Here is an 18231-nt window from a genome sequence, read left to right as displayed (position 1 = left end):
TTAAACTAATAAATTATTAAGGAGCTTTGGTTGGAGATAGTATATGAATATGGCATGACATTGTTCATTTAATTTTTTTTTACGTCACTTAGTACTACGGTCAAGTGATAGTATTTCTCTTCACCTCGTAAGTAAGATATTTTAAATTTGAATCTTGCTAAAAGAAATTTTAAACTACATTACTACTAGTTCTTGTGATACCAAGTCTACTTTTATTTTTAATGTAAATAATATCGTTTATGAAAAAAACAAATGTACTTAAAATTCTGGACATCGTTATGTTAAACATGTTAGATTGGAGATGGCCTAATTTCTTACCACCCGAGTCGTCAGACACTGCTCTGTCAGAACCGCCGTTGAATGTTACTATCTTCCTAATTACCAAACCACCCACAACAATTTATCAACCACCAGCACCTACCACCTTACAATCTCCGCATAATATTTCCCTGGTTATCGGTGGCATTTCCGTCAAACAACAAAAAATCCCCGAATGTCCAAATAACTACCCCACTCGCTCTCTCTTCCATTTTTCCTAAATCCTCTCCGCGCCCTATTCTCTCACATCGCCACGATGCAGCACACGAAATCTCGGCGGAAAGTGGCTCCGTCCGCTGCGGAAAACGGCGACTCTGCTGAAAAACTCGACCAGCTGCTCCTCTCCTCCGCCATCTGCAACGGCGAGGATGTGGGCCCATTCGTCCGGAAGGCCTTTACTTCCGGGAAGCCCGAGACGCTGCTCCAGCACCTCCGCCACTTCTCCCGCTCCAAGGAGTCTGAAATCGAGGAGGTCTGCAAGGCCCACTACCAAGACTTCATCCTCGCCGTGGACGACCTCCGATCTCTCCTCTCCGACGTCGATTCCCTCAAGTCTTCCCTCTCCGATTCCAACGCCAAGCTCCAGTCCGTCGGCCTTCCTCTTCTTTCCTCCCTCGACGCCTTCGTTGAAGCCCGAAACGTTTCCCGAAACGTCAACCTCGCGCTTGAATCGGTCCGAAACTGTAGTCGTTTGTTGGAGCTCTGCTCCCGATCCAATCGCCATCTTTCCAACAGCAACTTTTACATGGCGCTCAAGTGCGTCGACACAATCGAGTCCGAGTTCCTGGTCAAAACGCCGTCGTCTACGCTGAAGCGGATGCTGGAGAAGAAGATTCCAGATATTCGGTTGCACATCGAACGGAAAGTCAGCAAGGAGTTCGGCGATTGGCTGGTGGAGATCCGCGTGGTGAGTCGGAACCTCGGTCAATTGGCGATCGGTCAAGCTTCGTCGGCGAGGCAACGGGAAGAGGATCTGAGAATCAAGCAGCGGCAAGCGGAGGAGCAGAGCCGCCTCAGCCTCAGAGACTGTGTGTACGCTTTGGAGGAAGAGGACGACGACGGACTCGGCGGCGGTGGGGTTGGAGATGACAGTTTTAATGGCGGAGGTGGATTCGATTTGACTCCCTTGTACAGAGCTTATCATATACACCAGACTCTAGGGCTTGAAGACCGATTCAAGCAGTATTACTTCGAGAATCGAAAGCTTCAGCTCACTTCCGACTTTCAGGTATCTTCCATGACTCCGTTTCTTGAATCGCATCAAACTTTCTTTGCCCAAATCGCCGGATTTTTCATCGTTGAGGATCGAATTGTGAGGACCGGTGGTAGTTTGGTATCGAAATTGGAGGTTGAGAATTTGTGGGAAACTGCTGTGAGTAAAATGTGTTCTGTTTTAGAGGATCAGTTTTCTAGGATGCAAACTGCCAACCATTTGTTGTTGATTAAGGACTATGTGAGCTTGTTAGGTGTAACATTGCGTCGGTATGGATATTTGGTTGATCCTTTGCTTGATGTCCTGAGCAAACATAGGGATAAGTATCATGAGCTCTTGTTGTCAGATTGTCGTAAACAGATTGCTGAAGCGCTTTCCGCTGATAAATTCGATCAGATGTTGATGAAGAAAGAGTATGAGTATTCCATGAATGTGCTTTCGTTTCAGATACAGACGTCTGATATCATACCGGCTTTTCCTTACGTTGCACCATTTAGTTCGACAGTGCCTGATTGTTGCCGCATTGTAAGGTCTTTTATTGAGGATTCTGTGAGTTTCATGTCGTATGGCGGGCAGCTTGATTTCTTTGATGTTGTGAAGAAGTATTTGGATAGGTTGTTGAGTGAGGATTTGGATGGGGCTCTTTTGAAGCTTATCAGTACGTCTATCCATGGGGTCTCCCAGGCAATGCAGGTGGCGGCTAATATGGCTGTCATGGAGCGAGCTTGCGATTTCTTCTTCCGACATGCTGCTCAGCTTTCTGGTGTTCCCTTGAGAATGGTGGAGAGAGGGAGGAGGCAGTTTCCTCTATGCAAAGCCCGTGATGCAGCAGAAGACACACTCTCTGGGTTGCTTAAACAAAAAGTGGATGGCTTCATGATGTTGATTGAGAATGTGAACTGGGTGGCCGATGAGCCTTTACCGAATGGGAATGAATATGTGAACGAGGTGATCATATATTTGGAAACTTTGGTTTCCACTGCTCAGCAAATATTGCCTCCTCAGGTTCTCAAACGAGTTTTGCAGGATGTCCTTTCTCACATATCGGAGAAGATAGTCGGGGCTTTACTTGGGGACACAGTTAAGAGGTTTACCGTACAAGCAATTATGAGCATTGATGTAGATGTTCGATTGTTGGAATCTTTTGCAGATAATCAAGCTCCTCTACTCTCAGATGAGGAAGCAAATCAGTTGAAAACGGCAGTTGCTGAGTCGAGGCAATTAGTTAATTTACTCTTGAGCAATCATCCAGAGAATTTTCTTAATCCGGTAATCCGGGAGAGGAGTTACAATACCTTGGACCACAGAAAAGTAGTGCTTATTTCAGAAAAGTTGAGGGATCCTTCAGAGCGGCTATTTGGAACCTTTGGTAGCCGGGGAGGCAGGCAGAACCCGAAGAAGAAATCTCTAGATACATTGATTAAAAGACTCAAGGATGTGAGTTGAATTTTTTATATAGTTGTACGTATGATCCTTGTCCTTCCCCCTCCCCTACAAGTTCCCTTATTCATTGTGATTGGAATTATTTCATAGCGTTTTTGTTCCTAACTTTGGGCTCGTTTGGATGTGCTTTTAAAATGACTGAAAGCGCTTTTAGAGAAAATGTTTTTGGGTTCCAAAAGCACTTAAAGTGCTTTTTGCAAGAAGCACCAGTAATGTGCTTCTTCCAGGAAGCACTTTTAAGTGCTTGTTCAGGATTTACTTACATCTTTACTAAAGTTTGGTTCTAAAAACATTTTCACTAAAAGCACTTTCAGTTATTTTAAAAGCACATCCAAATTATTTGTGGGTGCCAATTGTTGTCTTCGGAATGTATCACGGGACATGCAAAGAGATTCTTCTGTATGTATCAGGTTCATAGTTACTAATTGGTTATTGTATTGATGATTTATTTTTCTTGAAGTGGTTTAAGATTTATATCTCTGAAAATTGAAATCAATCGGGGTGGACAACAAGCAATACCTTCGAGTAACTGTCCTACTTATCATCCAAACCAGTCTCGTTTAACTTTTAAACTGATACGGTTCTGTTTCAGTGCTTACATTTGAGATGATTTTTTTGTTGGAGTGAGAATTGGTTGGTAATGTTATTGAATCTGTCTTACATCAAGATTTTCTTCCTGCATATATTATATGCAGATGGCATAATTTCTCAAAGGATGAGTGTTTTGAGGTGTTGGAAGACCAGCAATAGTGATAACTTTTGTCACGGTAAGAATTTTAAGTGGGCTTGCTTCTGGTTTCGATGGGGATTGTTCAGAGAATCAGAAGTGAGTCCATCTATTCGTAAATAACCATTTTTTGGCCCATCTAACTAGATTTTCGAAGCATACGTGTTGAGGGTGTGTTTGTTGCACCAGATTATCTCAGACTGAACTAACTTCAGGGACTAAATTGAATTTGTTACACCAGACAATCTCGTATTGAACTAACTTCAGGAACTAAGCTGAATTGAATTGGCATGTACAAGAATTGTGAAAAATTGTTGCGGCGCATGAGTAAGAAGATGGACAATAAAAACATTTATTTTGTTTTATTATTAAATTGTTATTTTGTACTTATTTGAATTTCTAAAAACCAAGTTAATTATCAAAGGGGTTGTGCTATTCACATACTTATTTTTACATACCCCTTTTATTTTTTGATTGTCGGATGGATTGGTTCTTTCTCAAAGCCATTCTTCTTCGCGAAGCAAAACCCGAGGAAATAAGAAATTACAGTGGAACAAATGGGAGCGAACCTAACAAATTAATCTAACCCAAAGTCTGAACTGAACAGCATGTATGAAGAGTTTCAAATTTGGGGTGTCGGCGGCCCACAGTCTGACCTGATTCTTCAGGAGATCGACGAAACGGCAATGTAGGAGTCGGCGGCAGCTTGCAGGGGGCTTACGAAGAACGCTGCTCTCTGCGAGAGCGAGAGCATGAAGTGTAAGCGTGGATAGCTAGTACGGTAGTACCACAACGTTCACTCAGGATTAGATAATGCAACTTAGCGCGGCGTTTAGTTGACACGAGTCCGACTTAGCATCATTTTTTCTACTCTTCCCAGCGCCAAACATTGGATTCATATCCCAGCCAAGCCAGTCCCCCCTAACGAGGACTAACAAAAGGGGCCTCAACGGTCATCGTCAGTGCCATTCTAGTTGATCTTTTGATCGTCTGACACGTCAACGGCGTTACCAATGAGATACTTCGAATAAACCAGAGTACGTATAAGATACACCGATGCTAAATTGAGTTTAATATACAACTTCGAAGGTAATTTTTATCTCCAACGTCGTCATTCTCTCTCCCTTCATTGATGAATTGACTGATAAGCAAGCATTATGTGTGAGGTTTCGCCAATCACCATCTGCTGACAACCATGCATGCGTCTGCATGGATGTTACACTAGTAACTTCCAATATTATTCAGGATGTATCTGATCAAGATACCTCCGACCAACGAGAAAGTCTTTGGTTTAAACGCCACATGGTGACTAAAGACACGGTGGGTGGGGCCAGAATACAGGGATACAGGAGGTGAGCTTTTGGTGAGATGGTTAGTGTGTTGGTCGTACAGATGATGTGGTTCGACAGAATAGACCCAAACCATTGATGAGAAGGGTGACAAATAGCACATATGAAAAGCATTCTCCCACTCAACATCGATATATACAAGTCCCTTCTGTTCCCATAGCTCACTTCTTCTACTAAACCAAATAGCTGCAAGAAAGCTTCAAGTTGGAACTCATGGCTCCGTCAATGGTGTTTCTCGTTGCCGTTCTGGTGGCCATTCTCTCATCCTCGTTCGCCTATGGCGACAACAACCCATCGGCATACGTGGTGCTTCAAGAATACGACTTCCCGATCGGCCTTCTTCCCAAAGGAGTAACAGGGTACGAATTAGACAAAGAATCTGGAAATTTCAAGGTTTATTTTGACGGAACTTGCCGCTTCTCCATTGAAAATTCATACAACCTCAGGTACAAATCCACCATAACTGGTGTTTTGTCCAAGGGCAGGCTCAAAAATTTGAATGGCGTCAGTGTTAAGATACTATTATTTTGGTTCAACATTGTCGAAGTTATTCGCGATGGCGACGAGCTACAATTCTCTGTGGGGATTGCTTCGGCAGACTTTTCCATCGACAACTTTGAGGAGAGTCCGCAGTGTGGGTGTGGATTTGCTTGTAAGAGTAGAGCTAGCTCAACAAGTAGAACTGCACTGACCTAGATCCAACCTAGCATTAAAAAAAAAAAAAAGAGTCAACAAAGCAGGAATTATATTTGTGGCAAACTAGCAAGCTGGACATCTCCCAGTAGTATCTGGTAGAAAGACTTGTCGAAGCTGCGTGTCTCGATCCATACATTCTCCGCGTAAGAGTAGGGCTACCTCTATGTATATATATCGTTAATTAGCGGTAAAATGTTTAGCATACTTCAAAGGATGTTCATATTCAGCTTTAGAGCTTTAATTCTTGTATACGTAATAACCAATTAGTCTACAAGAATAAGAGAACGGTAGCTCAAATAGTTAATAGTGTTTTCTCTTGCATCTGAGATCTTATGTTCGAATCTCGTCTCCAAATATCGCTTATCAAAATAAAAATTTAGCCTATGAGAGAGTGGCGTTTTCTTGTATGCAAAGAATGTTGAAACGAATTAGATGGAATAGTCATGGTTTTGCCTTTCAAATTTTCTCTATATATTCCAACTACCATTAGAGACTGCATAACCAAACAGTCAAGCACTTGATCGAAACCATGTCTCCAAAGGCAACACTGCTACCAAGCCTAATTCTCTTCTTTCTGCTCTCTTTCTTGATCCCCTCGTCCTTCGCTGCCGACGAGCTGACGGTTTATGAAGCCCTCGAGGAGTACGACTTCCCGGTGGGCATACTCCCCAAAGACGTAGTGAGCTACGAGCTGGACACCTCCACAGGTAAGTTCTCAGTCTACTTGAACAGCACTTGTAGATTTACCATCGACTCGTATAAGCTGAAGTACAAGTCCACCATAACGGGTATTGTAACCACTGGCAAGATCTCTAGCTTGAGTGGCATCGAAGTTAGGGTGCTCTTTCTGTGGCTGAGCATTGTCTCAGTGACTCGTGACGACGATGAGCTAGAATTATCGGTCGGCATCGCCTCCGCAAACTTTCCGGTGAGTAATTTCGATGAAAGTCCGACCTGTGGTTGTGGTTTCGACTGTGTGAATGGGAAAAGAATGATTAAGAATTTGGTGTCTGCTCTTTTAGGTCAGTCTTTAGCTTTTTAGTGCCAAAATGTGGGTTTGGGCAATGATGTTGGATCAAAATTAAGATTAAATACGATTTGTGAATAAATAAATGTACGACTATGTCATTTGTTAGTGAATGTTTACTTGCTTCTCTGTATGATTTATGAAACTCCGATCTGGAGGCCGCCAAGGTTATGAACTTGAGTATACCAGTTTGAATGGTTGTTGCAAAACATTTTGGCTTGCAGACTATAGGTTGAGCAATAGAGGCCAAAATGTGGGGAAAGAACGAAAAAGAAAAAAAAGAAAGGAAGAAAAAGGGTAATTATCAACATGCATAAAAAGTGGATGTTAGCTTCTTACAACATTTTATTTATGATCATTGTATTGAATAATCAAGAATAATGGTATTTACATTTTCTTTATTACCTTTTACATACCTTTTAATTTACAACAGTCTGGTCAAATGAATTGAAGAATAAAATATCAAAGAACCAAAATTAATAAGGTGTGAAAAGTAAAAATGAGAGTGTGTAGATAGTACCTGTTGGAAAACTAGGAGTACATAATATTAACAAGTTTCCTAGATTACTAACATACGTCAACATGATACCTGAGGCAGCCATTGCAGAACAAGAAAATGATATCTTCTACTCGTTGAAAGACTTAATGTTCTTAAGGTGATAGAACCCAATAACGCAGAACTTTTCTTTACAAGCAGGGAGTCCTTATATAGGTTAGCATTCACCAACTTCCCTCTATCATGGAGAGTTGGTTTTTGTCAGTAACAGCAGTTTTATCAAATAATTGGGATGTTAGTTATCTCCACAATTGATATCCATATTTCCTTAATAATAGGAAGCAGTTTTTTCCATGTTTGCAGCTTACGTCAAACTATATTGTTACCAAATAAATGTTGTCCTTCACTAAATGATAGTTTAGTCCAATTAAGTCTCTAACATTCTCCCACTTGGACGTAAACTAATCATTTCATCGAAATGTTATCACAATTACAATATTGACTCCTTAGTGATCACATCCAGTTACACGTAACTTGCTTCCCCACATCTACTAGTATTAGTTCAAATGTCGAACTCTAAAAAACCATGTGCAGCTCATTGGCACATGCACTCTAAAATCACTGTCATTTGAATCTAATATGTATGATGTCAAACTTTCAATGAACTTAACATTCATTTTTCTATGAATCAATTCAATCAACTTTATGGATCATCTTTGGATAATCACAGTTCCTTTACTGAATTGAAAATCATATACCACTTTGTGTTATATAAGCTATATAACTCGGAATAATCATAAAGATTCAGCACATGCATATTTATTATTGCAACTCAGTCTTCAACCATCACTTCATAATTGTAATGGCATACTGACAATCATGCAAATACTACACATTCATACATGCAATTACCCAGTGTACCTTTATAAAGCTAACTTTATGTTGCCTTCAACCTTAATCACTGGATACTAGCTTTTCAAGCTTCCTGCATACTCATACAAAACCAACATGCTCTTTGGAACATAAGTTAGTTGTACTAATATATATTATAAATTGAATCAACATGGCATTATTTACAATAACCACAGGGAAAATAAGATAAGCCAAGGATCACCATAGGGAAAATAAGATAAGCCAAGCATCAGGTCCAGATACTATCAAAATTACGCAGCAGCGCTTTCTTTACTCCCACATTTCAGTTGATTCAAAACCATCATGCACACCCATGTTTGCTACGTGGGCATCCTTATCATGCACTCCCACATTTCAATAGCCGTAAAAATGTTATACCCTAAAAGATCACAAACCATTCACACATTCCTCTCTTTGGAAAAGAATATTGACATGTGTTGAGTTTTAAATTCATAATTTACACAATCCATTTCCTGAAGTCTCTTCACTTTGGTGAAAAACATTTGTACACAAGTTGATACTACAAGGTTATACTTTATACATATATTTGTGCCTTTGCATTGGTTCATCTCAAGCTTAAGAAATGTAGGACAACTCATTCCTTATTTAAACACACAATATGTCAATTTTGCTTCATGTTTGCAGAACTCGAGATTTTTAATCCATATTGATTATTTCCCACAGCAACCAATAATATGGCTATTCAATTCAGTTAATATATATTAACTATACATTATCATAGAGCACAGCAGGCTAAGAACTTGATTTACATGAATTTACTTTACCCATTCAAATGGAAATCAAAGGCAACAGACTTACCCATGTAAGGGTTATGTCAGGCATCAATCACATATAGAAATAACATGTATGATTCTTACTCCCATAGATGAATCAATTACATGCACTACAAAACGATATCAAGTATTTCTATTTTTCCCTTCAGTTACTCACACACATACAATTTTTGAGCAATTGATAACTTGATAACAAGAAAACTAAGGGGTTTTGGATCAGATTAAACCAAAATAGTGATAGGTTGATTCCATCAAAATTCAGATGCCAATTAGATTAAATCACTCATAAATACATCAAAATTTAGTGATACTTACAATCTGGTGCGCTTGGGTGTACGCAACCTCTACACCCATCAAGAAGAGCCTTTGACTTTCCTTTTCTTGCAGTGAATAAAAATTTGGCTGTTGAAGACATGAAAAACTTGAAACAACCATTAGTGATTGTTAAATGCATGTTTATATCACACCTTTGGGCAAGAGATATAAGCTGCCATTGACCTTCATTGTATAGCCATCATTCAAGAATCTTATCATGCATTTATTACAAGTCTTTGGACAAGAATATTACCTGATCTACATGATACCATACATTGATTAAAACTACCACCAATTTAAAGTTTCCCCCATTAAGAGGCTCGATCGATGAAAGGCTAAGTGCAGATGATGTTGCTGAGGCAGCCAAATAAAACATTAAATACAATTTTAATTTCATGCATCACTTGCATGTGTTTATATATCCCTCTTAGGTTAAAAATATAAACACCCCTTCAAAGTCATCATGTACATTCTGACCACTTCAATCATCTTTTAGCACAGATATATCAAGTCTTTGGACAAGATAATTACAAGATTATACAAGGAATGATTCATTGAAACCTTACGCATTTTATATATTCTTTCATTTGGAAAATAGTATGAATATGCAATGAATCTTTAAACCCTTCTTTGCCAGAATATACATCCAAATCATTCACTTTGGTGAATTCAAAATATTATCGTAAGTGTTGCATGATATTAAAAAACTTATGAGGCAAGACTACCTCAGGCATTTTATTGGAAGTATTGGTGCTGTCATGTGTTGTCGGATGGAATAATGGAAAGCATAAGTGCTGCCGCCGATGCTGTCATGTGCTTTGGTTCAACACATTTCATAAAAAAATTCACATGCTGAAAACATATGCAGTTCGACACATACATTTGAATCTAGGATTTGTTAATTTGGCTCTAATACCAAATGTTGGAAAACAAGGAGTACATAATATTAACAGGTTTTCTAGATTACTAACATATGTCAACATGATACCTGAGGTAGCCATTGCAGAACAGGAAAATGATATATTCTACTCGTTGAAAGACTTAATGTTCTTAAGGTGATAGAACCCAATAACGCAAAACTTTTCTTTACGAGCAGAGAGTCCTTATATAGATTAACATTCACCAATTTCCCTCTATCATGGAGAGTTGGTTTTTGTCAGTAATAGTAGTTTCATCAAATAAGTGAGATGTTAGTGTTTGGGCCCAAAAATATTGTTTTGGGCTGAGTTAGATCTTTTTGGGCCCAGTGTGGGATAGGCCGAGGTTAGATTCATCCTCGGCCCAGAAGTTATAAACAGGTGTCATTAGAAGATATTCAGCCCATGGGCCGAGCGGTTGAAGTAGGCCATATCCTATCGGAAAGAGGAATGTGGATGAATCCTGTTATGAGATGGAGTCTCGACGGGATCAGGATGTTGAGATTGAACACGGTTTGATAATGAGTTGTGTTCAAAGTCCTAGTAGGAATATGATTGGTCGAGATAAAGATGGATTATGAGAAGGAGTTCTAATCCAGGAATGAATGGGATTCAATACAGGTTGGCTGCTATAAATAGGAAGAGAAGACATCGAAACAACCCCCCTCCAATTCAACACACAACTGCCCTGCACAAATTCTCTCAACAACCTTGAGATTTTTTCTTTTCTCTTTTCGCCGCCACACCTTCAGTTTGAATGAACAGCACTGTGAAGGCAACTGGTGATATCTTCAGTTGGCATAAATAGCATTGTCGCCGTAGAACTAGCCGAGCTCGCCGCATCTTCAGTTGGCATAAACAGCATTGCGTCGAAGGCGACTGATTATCTATTCAAGTCTCGGTCGAGAAGAATTTCTGAATCCTTATTGGTCGAAGTCATCTCATTAGCCTTTTCGGTAAAGTGAGGTGCTACAGTTTATTGGGCTCGGCACATTGCACGCCGAGTTATTTTATGATTGGATACTCTCAAGTGGGATTTAGAGTTCGGCATTCCGACGGCTGAACCACATTTATTGTTAAGACTTATATCTGCTTTGAGTATTTGTGCCCTTACACTTTGGTGTCGATTCGGCGTGAGTTCACTCTGATGAATACCATCACTGTGACCAAATCCGACGACGACGATTTGTGAACTTCGTAAGAATAGTAGCCTTGTCTTCAAGTTCAAGAACTCAAGAGGCCGAGACGTGTTCCTTCATTGGTTGCAATCGTAAGACGCAGAAGTCAGCCGCGCACCTAACGCAACATCAACATATTTTACTCCTCGACCGAGCTCGGCCGACGAGTTGGCACGCCCCGCACACAACCAAATGACGTAGTTAGCTCATAGATTACTCAGCCTACGCGCCACGTAGGCTTGGTAGTTTTTAGGGTCAACAGTTAGTTATCTCCACAATTGATATCCATATTTCCTTAATAATAGGAAGCATTTTTTTTCCACGTTTGCAACTTACATCAAACTGTATTGTTACCAAATACATTTTTTTCCACGTTTGCAACATACATAATCAAGAAGAGGAAAATTAAGAAATATGTAATATTTGAAAGAAAAATAGATTACCTATCGAAAATAATTTTGATTTTTAAGTTTCATGTGTTTATTAAAATATCAATATTATTATATTTCACTTAATAAATTTTTTACCACACATATGAATACTGAAAAAATATAAGGGCATGTTTGGTACTCTACTTGAATCCAACTTTTTAAACTCAAAAATAATTTTCAAGTTTTAGGCCTTAAAAACTTGTTTGGTATGACTATTTTCAAAAATTGAACTCAAGACTAACTCAAAAATATAGTCTATTTTCTAAAAACATAAAAAATGAGTTTTTAGAGTTTTTAAACTTAAACTCACTGCTTTCTTTTCTTTCCCTCATTCCCTCTCACTCCAAATCTATCTCTCTCTTTTCTTCTTTCTCTCCTCTTTTTTTTTTTACCTTTTTCGTCTCTCCTCAAATCCGCTCTCTTCATTCTCTCGGTTATTTCTCTCACTCCTCTTCCTCTGTATCTCATCCGATCCTCCCTCATCTTTCTTTTTCCTTCAATCATCTCTTACTTTATTTCTTCATCTCTCATCTTTCTCTCTCTCTTCCGACCCCCTCTTTTAGATCTCTTTGTCTTTTAAATCGTAAGATTTAAAAATTTTAAATCGCAAACCAATCAAGTTTTTGAATCTTAAAGAAAATTGTTTTCAAGAAATGTTTTGAAAAATGATAAAAAAATTCAAATAGGATACCAAACAGGCCCTAAATTTTTCTCTTAAATCTGTAAATCTTGTGTCCAAAATTGAAAATCGGATGGTTGGTCCACGGTTTACTTTCCTTGATTATAAAACAGGGGGGAGGGAAAAAACAAGGTCAGAGAATAAATTTCATTACGAAGGTTCTAGAGATTTTTAAATCGTGTTTATTTATTGTATATCGTGTGTCAGATATTATTTTAAATATTTTTATTTAAAATTAAATATAAATAGTATTTGACTAAATTAACCTCACAATGTATGATAAACAGATTCAAATTCAAGACTTTCAAGATAATCATAAAGAGAATCCGGTGAGGATGCTCGTTCCTTAGAGCAAGTCCACCAGGAAGAAGAGAGCCCAACACCCAGTCAAAAAACCAGGCTAGCACCCTGTCAATTCACTCCAGCCTGTGAAATCGACTGGCACCCAGCCCAAGCCAGTCCACAGGCCGACCTAAAATCGATAGACCTTGGGACCGGCCTATCTGACGTCAGTGTGGCGTCGGAGGGCATATGACGTCAGAGACGGAGTTGTTGTGGAGGCTGAGGAGCGGAGCTGGTCGAGGAGGGAAAAGATGTCGAGAGGGAAGGAACCACGGAGGGAGAACGACGGGAGGACGAAGCGACGGCATCGGAGGTGTGGAGATGCAGGAGGACGGCGTCGACGACGTCGGAGATGCAGGGGTGGATGGCGTCGGAGATGCAGGGGTGGATGGCGTGCAGAAATGGAAGGTTTTGAAGAGGAAGGAGAAGGAGAGCTCATGAGAGTGAGTTGGAAAAGAGAGAGAGAGGGAGAGAGAGAGAGAAAGAAAGGATCGGAGAGGGAAAGGAAGAAAGAAGAAAAAATAAAAAATAAAAAAAATGATAAAATATTAATTGATATGAATAAAATAATATAATATTAGATAGACTGGGTGCCAGCGTATTTTTAGGGGCGGAAATGCTTTGGTCTATTATTGTTCACTGGAGTCTATTACTGTTCAATTGAGTGGATAAATGCGCTAGGTGCTGGCACAAAGTCCTTAGGGATGGACTTGCTCTTAGCGCGTCTTTCTTATAACCGCAATGGTCACCACACCACGTGCCCACTAACAAATTTCAAATTCCTTTCTACGTCGTCGTTTCTACCAACCAAATTTATCTTGTCCACCGCTATCAGTCAACTCACACCCAACCGACTTTCTGTGCCAAACAAAGCTACTTTCCCGGAAAAACAAAACAACAAAACAAAATTTCGGAGAGAGAGAGAGAGAAAAAAAATCATGTCTCTCGCAACAACTCTCGCCGTCTTCGTCCTCCTATCACCGTTCTACACGTCATCAACCGCCTCCGCCAACGGCGACGGCTCGCGGTCTGTGTACGATGCAATCCAAGAATTCAACTTTCCGATGGGTCTGCTCCCGAAGGGCGTCACCGGATACGAGCTCGACAATGGCAACGGCCGATTCCGCGCGTATTTGAACGGCTCCTGCAGCTTCTCGCTGGAAGGCTCGTACCAGCTCAAGTACAAGTCCACCATTACCGGCACAATCTCCCCGAACAAGCTCTCCTCGCTGACCGGGGTCAGCGTCAAGGTCCTGTTCCTGTGGCTCAACATCGTCGAGGTGACCCGGAGCGGCGACAACCTCGAGTTCTCGGTGGGGATCGCGTCGGCGGCGTTTCCGATCGACAATTTTTACGAGTGCCCGCAGTGCGGGTGCGGGTTGGATTGCGTCAATGGCGGACAAGTAAGGAAGATTAAAATGCCTCTTGTTTCTTCGATTTGAATTGGGAATTGGGGCCGTAGAGGAGGGAGGGTTTTAGGGGTTTGGAATTACGGGTAGTGTCTGTTCACAACTTCACACCTTGATTTCTTAAAGATTATGAATTTTATGCTTTTCAATAACTTTCGTTCATGCGTCTGTGACATGTTTTGTTGTGGAAAATTAATGATTTAATGATAATGTATGTTCAATTGGCTCAAGTGAGGGAGAAAATGCAGTTATTTTTTATTAATTTAGGGCGTACTCCCCAAAGACGTAGTGAGCTCTCAGTCTACTTGAACAGCACTTGTAGATTTACCATCGACTCGTATAAGCTGAAGTACAAGTCCACCATAACCGGTGTTGTAACCACTGACAAGATCTCTAGCTTGAGTGGCATCGAAGTTAGGGTGCTCTTTCTGTGGCTGAGCCTTGTCTCAGTGACTCGTGACGACGATGAGCTAGAACTCTCGGTCGGCATCGCCTCCGCAAACTTTCCGGTGAGTAATTTCGATGAGAGTCCGACCTGTGGTTGTGGTTTCGACTGTGTGAATGGGAAAAGAATGATTAAGAATTTGGTGTCTGCTCCTTTAGGTCAGTCTTTAGCTTTTTAGTGCCAAAATGTGGGTTTGGGCAATGATGTTGGATCAAAATTAAGATTAAATACGATTTGTGAATAAATAAATGTACGACTATGTCAGTTGTTAGTGAATGTTTACTTGCTTCTCTGTATGATTTATGAAACTCCGATCTGGAGGCCGCCAAGGTTACGAACTTGAGTATACCAGTTTGAATGGTTGTTGCAAAACATTTTGGCTTGCAGACTATAGGTTGAGCAATTGAGGCCAAAATGTGGGGAAAGAACGAAAAAGAAAAAAAAGAAAGGAAGAAAAAGCGTAATTATCAACATGCATAAAAAGTGGATGTTAGCTTCTTCCACTATTTTTATTTTATTTATGGTCATTGTATTGAATAATCAAGAATAATGGTATTTACATTTTCTTTATTACTTTTTACATACGTTTTAATTTACAACCGTCTGGTCAAATGAATTGAAGAATAAAATATCAAAGAACCAAAATTAATAAGTTGTGAAAAGTAAAAATGAGAGTCTGTAAATAGTACCATTCTGAATCAATTGAAAATAACGATAATTAGACATGAAAGTACGTGATGCACAAAAGAATGTGTATTTATTATTCTTCATGTTGAATTATTTGGATTCCTAATTCCTACGTGTTTTTTAGAACATACATAATCAAGAAGAGAAAAATTAAGAACTATGTAATATTTGAAAGAAAAATAGATTACCTATCGAAAATAATTTTGATTTTTAAGTTTCATGTGTTTATTAAAATACCAGTATTACTATATTTCACTTAAAATATTTTTTACCACGCATATGAAATCCGAAAAAACATAAAATTCTCTCTTGAATCTATAAATCTTGTGTCCAAAATTGAAAATCAGATGGTTGGTCCACGGTTTATTTTCCTTGATTATTAAACGTGGGGAGGTAAAAAACGAGGTTAGAGAATGAATTTCTTTATGAGGGTTCTAGTGATTTTTAAATCATGTCTATTTATTGTATATCGTGTGTTAAAAGTTATTTTAAATATTTTTATTTAAAATTAAATATAAACAGTATTTAACTAAAATTAACTGAACGATATACTATAAATAGATAAAGAGAATTTGGACAGTATCATCGTTCCTTAGCGCGTCTTTCTTATCACCGCAATGGTCACCACGTGCTTGGCCAAGGCAGCACCACGTGCCCACTAACAAATTTCATATTCCTTTCTACCAACCAAATTGATCTTGTCCACCGCTGTCAGTCAACTCACACCTAGCCGACTTTCTGTGCCAAACAAAACTACTTTCCCGGAAAAACAGAACAACAAAACAACAAAACAAAATTTCGGAGAGAGAGAAAAAAAAATCATGTCTCTCGCAACAACTCTCGCCGTCCTCGTCCTCCTATCACCGTTGTCCACGTCATCAACCGCCTCCGCCAACGGCGATGGCGACGGCTCGCTGTCTGTGTACGATGCAATCCAAGAATTCAACTTTCCGATGGGTCTGCTCCCGAAGGGCGTCACCGGATACGAGCTCGACAATGGCAACGGCCGATTCCTCGCGTATTTGAACGGCTCCTGCAGCTTCTCGCTGGAAGGCTCGTACCAGCTCAAGTACAAGTCCACCATTACCGGCACAATCTCCCCGAACAAGCTCTCCTCGCTGACCGGGGTCAGCGTCAAGGTCCTGTTCCTGTGGCTCGACATCGTCGAGGTCACCCGGAGAGGTGACAACCTCGAGTTCTCGGTGGGGATAGCGTCGGCGGCGTTTCCAATCGACAATTTTTACGAGTGCCCGCAGTGCGGGTGCGGGTTGGATTGCTTCAATGGCGGACAAGTAAGGAAGATTAAAATGCCTCTTGTTTCTTCGGTTTGAAATGGGAATTGGGGCTGTAGAGGAGGGAGGATTTTAGGGATTTGGAATTACGGGTAGTGTTCAGTGTTGGTTCACACCTTGATTTCTTGAAGATTATGAATTTTATGCTTTTCAATAATTTTCGTTTATGCGTTTGTGACATGTTTTGTTGTGGACAATTAATGATTTAATGATAATGTATGTTCAATCGGCTCAAGTGAAGGAAAAAATGCAGTTATGTTTGATTAATTTAGGGCGTAACAGCGTTGTATCGATTGCGCATATGGGGGTTATGGTGGATTTTAGAGAGTTAAAAGCTTGTATCTTGATTGTTAGATCTTATGTTTGATTAGTTAACGGTGTAACAGTGTTGTATCAATTGCTCATGTGGCCGTTATGGTGGATTTTAGAGAGTTAAAAGCTTGTATCTTGATTGTTAGTGTTTATGTTTGATTAATTTAGGGCATAACAGCGTTGTATTGATTGCGCATATGGCGGTTATGGTGGATTTTAGAGAGTTAAAAGCTGTATCGTGATTGTTAGAGCTTATGTTTGATTAATTTACGGCGTAACAGCGTTGTATAGAGTGTGCATATGGCGGTTATGGTGGATTTTAGAGAGTTAAAAGCTTGTATTTTGATTGTTAGATCTTATGTTTGATTAATTTAGGGCGTAATTCTGTTGTATCGGTTGCACATATGCTGGTTATGGTGGCTTTTAGAGTGTTAAAAGCTTGTATCTTGATTGTTAGAGCTTTATGCAATATGGTTTAGGCCAAAACAAGCGATACATTGCTTGTGTTGTTCTTTCCGCTTGTAAGTCTTATACTTTCTTATTATTCTGGTTCAGGAGGGAAGTTGTCTAGTAACCCGATTTGCATGCGTGTTCATAGGTTTTATGTTAGTAGGGAATTTTAATTCATGTTTCTTTATTGTCGTATACTCTGTGGCTAGTTTGCAAATGTGGGTTCAGTGGTGATGAAGAAGGGCGTGTTGAATAGTACTCTGCTTGAGAGTTTCATATTAGGTTTGGGTTTGCATTACGGACTTAAGAGTCCGTGGGATGTAGTGAGCAGATTACAGTATGTTCTGTGTTTCATGCTTTTTTTTTAAAGGAAAACTAATGAAAAGGGCTTGAAAACTTTGAGTTTTAATGATAAGGACAAAATAAAGGGTAAAGTGAATAGTACCAGGATTGACTTTTTAGTGTAAAAATGTGGTTTTCCGTTAAAGTGAACAGTACTGAGTGTTTTTTGTTAAAGTTCCCTTTTTTTAATGTATCAGTGAAAATGGCCTTCTTTGGAGTTTAGGTGTTAACTGCGCAGGTAGACACTGGACCTTCAGGGCTGTTGATATACCTTGGAGATTGTTATTTTGGTTAAGGAAGTTCGTAGTTTGGTTTCGGAGAACATGGAATTCAGGTTCGATACATTAAGTAAAAGTCTTTCGTTCCGACTTTAGTTTCTTTGTATTTAGTTGCCTCCTATACCGAGCTAACCCTTATCCCTCCTCTCTTACCACTGTTAGCTTAGCATTTGTTTTCC

General features: G+C 39.8%; 5 protein-coding genes across 5 annotated transcripts; all 5 read left to right on the top strand.

Annotated features, from left to right (window-relative positions):
- The first annotated feature begins 333 nt into the window (after nt 1-333).
- On the top strand, nt 334-3433 carry LOC103419144 (exocyst complex component SEC15B-like). The gene has a single exon (XM_008357269.4). It carries the CDS (start codon nt 575-577, stop codon nt 2975-2977), a length of 2403 nt encoding a protein of 800 aa, XP_008355491.3. The 5' UTR covers nt 334-574; the 3' UTR covers nt 2978-3433.
- A 1803-nt stretch (nt 3434-5236) lies between these two features.
- Nucleotides 5237-6948, top strand: LOC103432671 (uncharacterized protein At5g01610-like). Its single transcript, XM_017331559.3, has one exon. The coding sequence runs from the start codon at nt 5264-5266 to the stop codon at nt 5744-5746; it is 483 nt and encodes a 160-aa protein (XP_017187048.1). The 5' UTR covers nt 5237-5263; the 3' UTR covers nt 5747-6948.
- Nucleotides 6276-6788, top strand: LOC103419164 (uncharacterized protein At5g01610-like). Its single transcript, XM_070819791.1, has one exon. The coding sequence runs from the start codon at nt 6276-6278 to the stop codon at nt 6786-6788; it is 513 nt and encodes a 170-aa protein (XP_070675892.1).
- Nucleotides 6949-13599: 6651 nt separating the features above from the next.
- LOC103432604 (uncharacterized protein At5g01610-like) lies at nt 13600-14476 on the top strand. Its single transcript, XM_008370801.4, has one exon. The coding sequence runs from the start codon at nt 13776-13778 to the stop codon at nt 14277-14279; it is 504 nt and encodes a 167-aa protein (XP_008369023.3). The 5' UTR covers nt 13600-13775; the 3' UTR covers nt 14280-14476.
- Nucleotides 14477-16069: 1593 nt separating this feature from the next.
- Nucleotides 16070-16905, top strand: LOC103432605 (uncharacterized protein At5g01610-like). Its single transcript, XM_008370802.4, has one exon. The coding sequence runs from the start codon at nt 16200-16202 to the stop codon at nt 16707-16709; it is 510 nt and encodes a 169-aa protein (XP_008369024.2). The 5' UTR covers nt 16070-16199; the 3' UTR covers nt 16710-16905.
- The last annotated feature ends 1326 nt before the right edge of the window (nt 16906-18231 follow it).

The sequence above is a fragment of the Malus domestica genome, chromosome 03 (genome assembly GCF_042453785.1).
Source record: "Malus domestica chromosome 03, GDT2T_hap1".
Lineage (NCBI taxonomy): Eukaryota > Viridiplantae > Streptophyta > Magnoliopsida > Rosales > Rosaceae > Malus > Malus domestica.
This window is presented reverse-complemented; position numbering and strand designations above follow the sequence as displayed.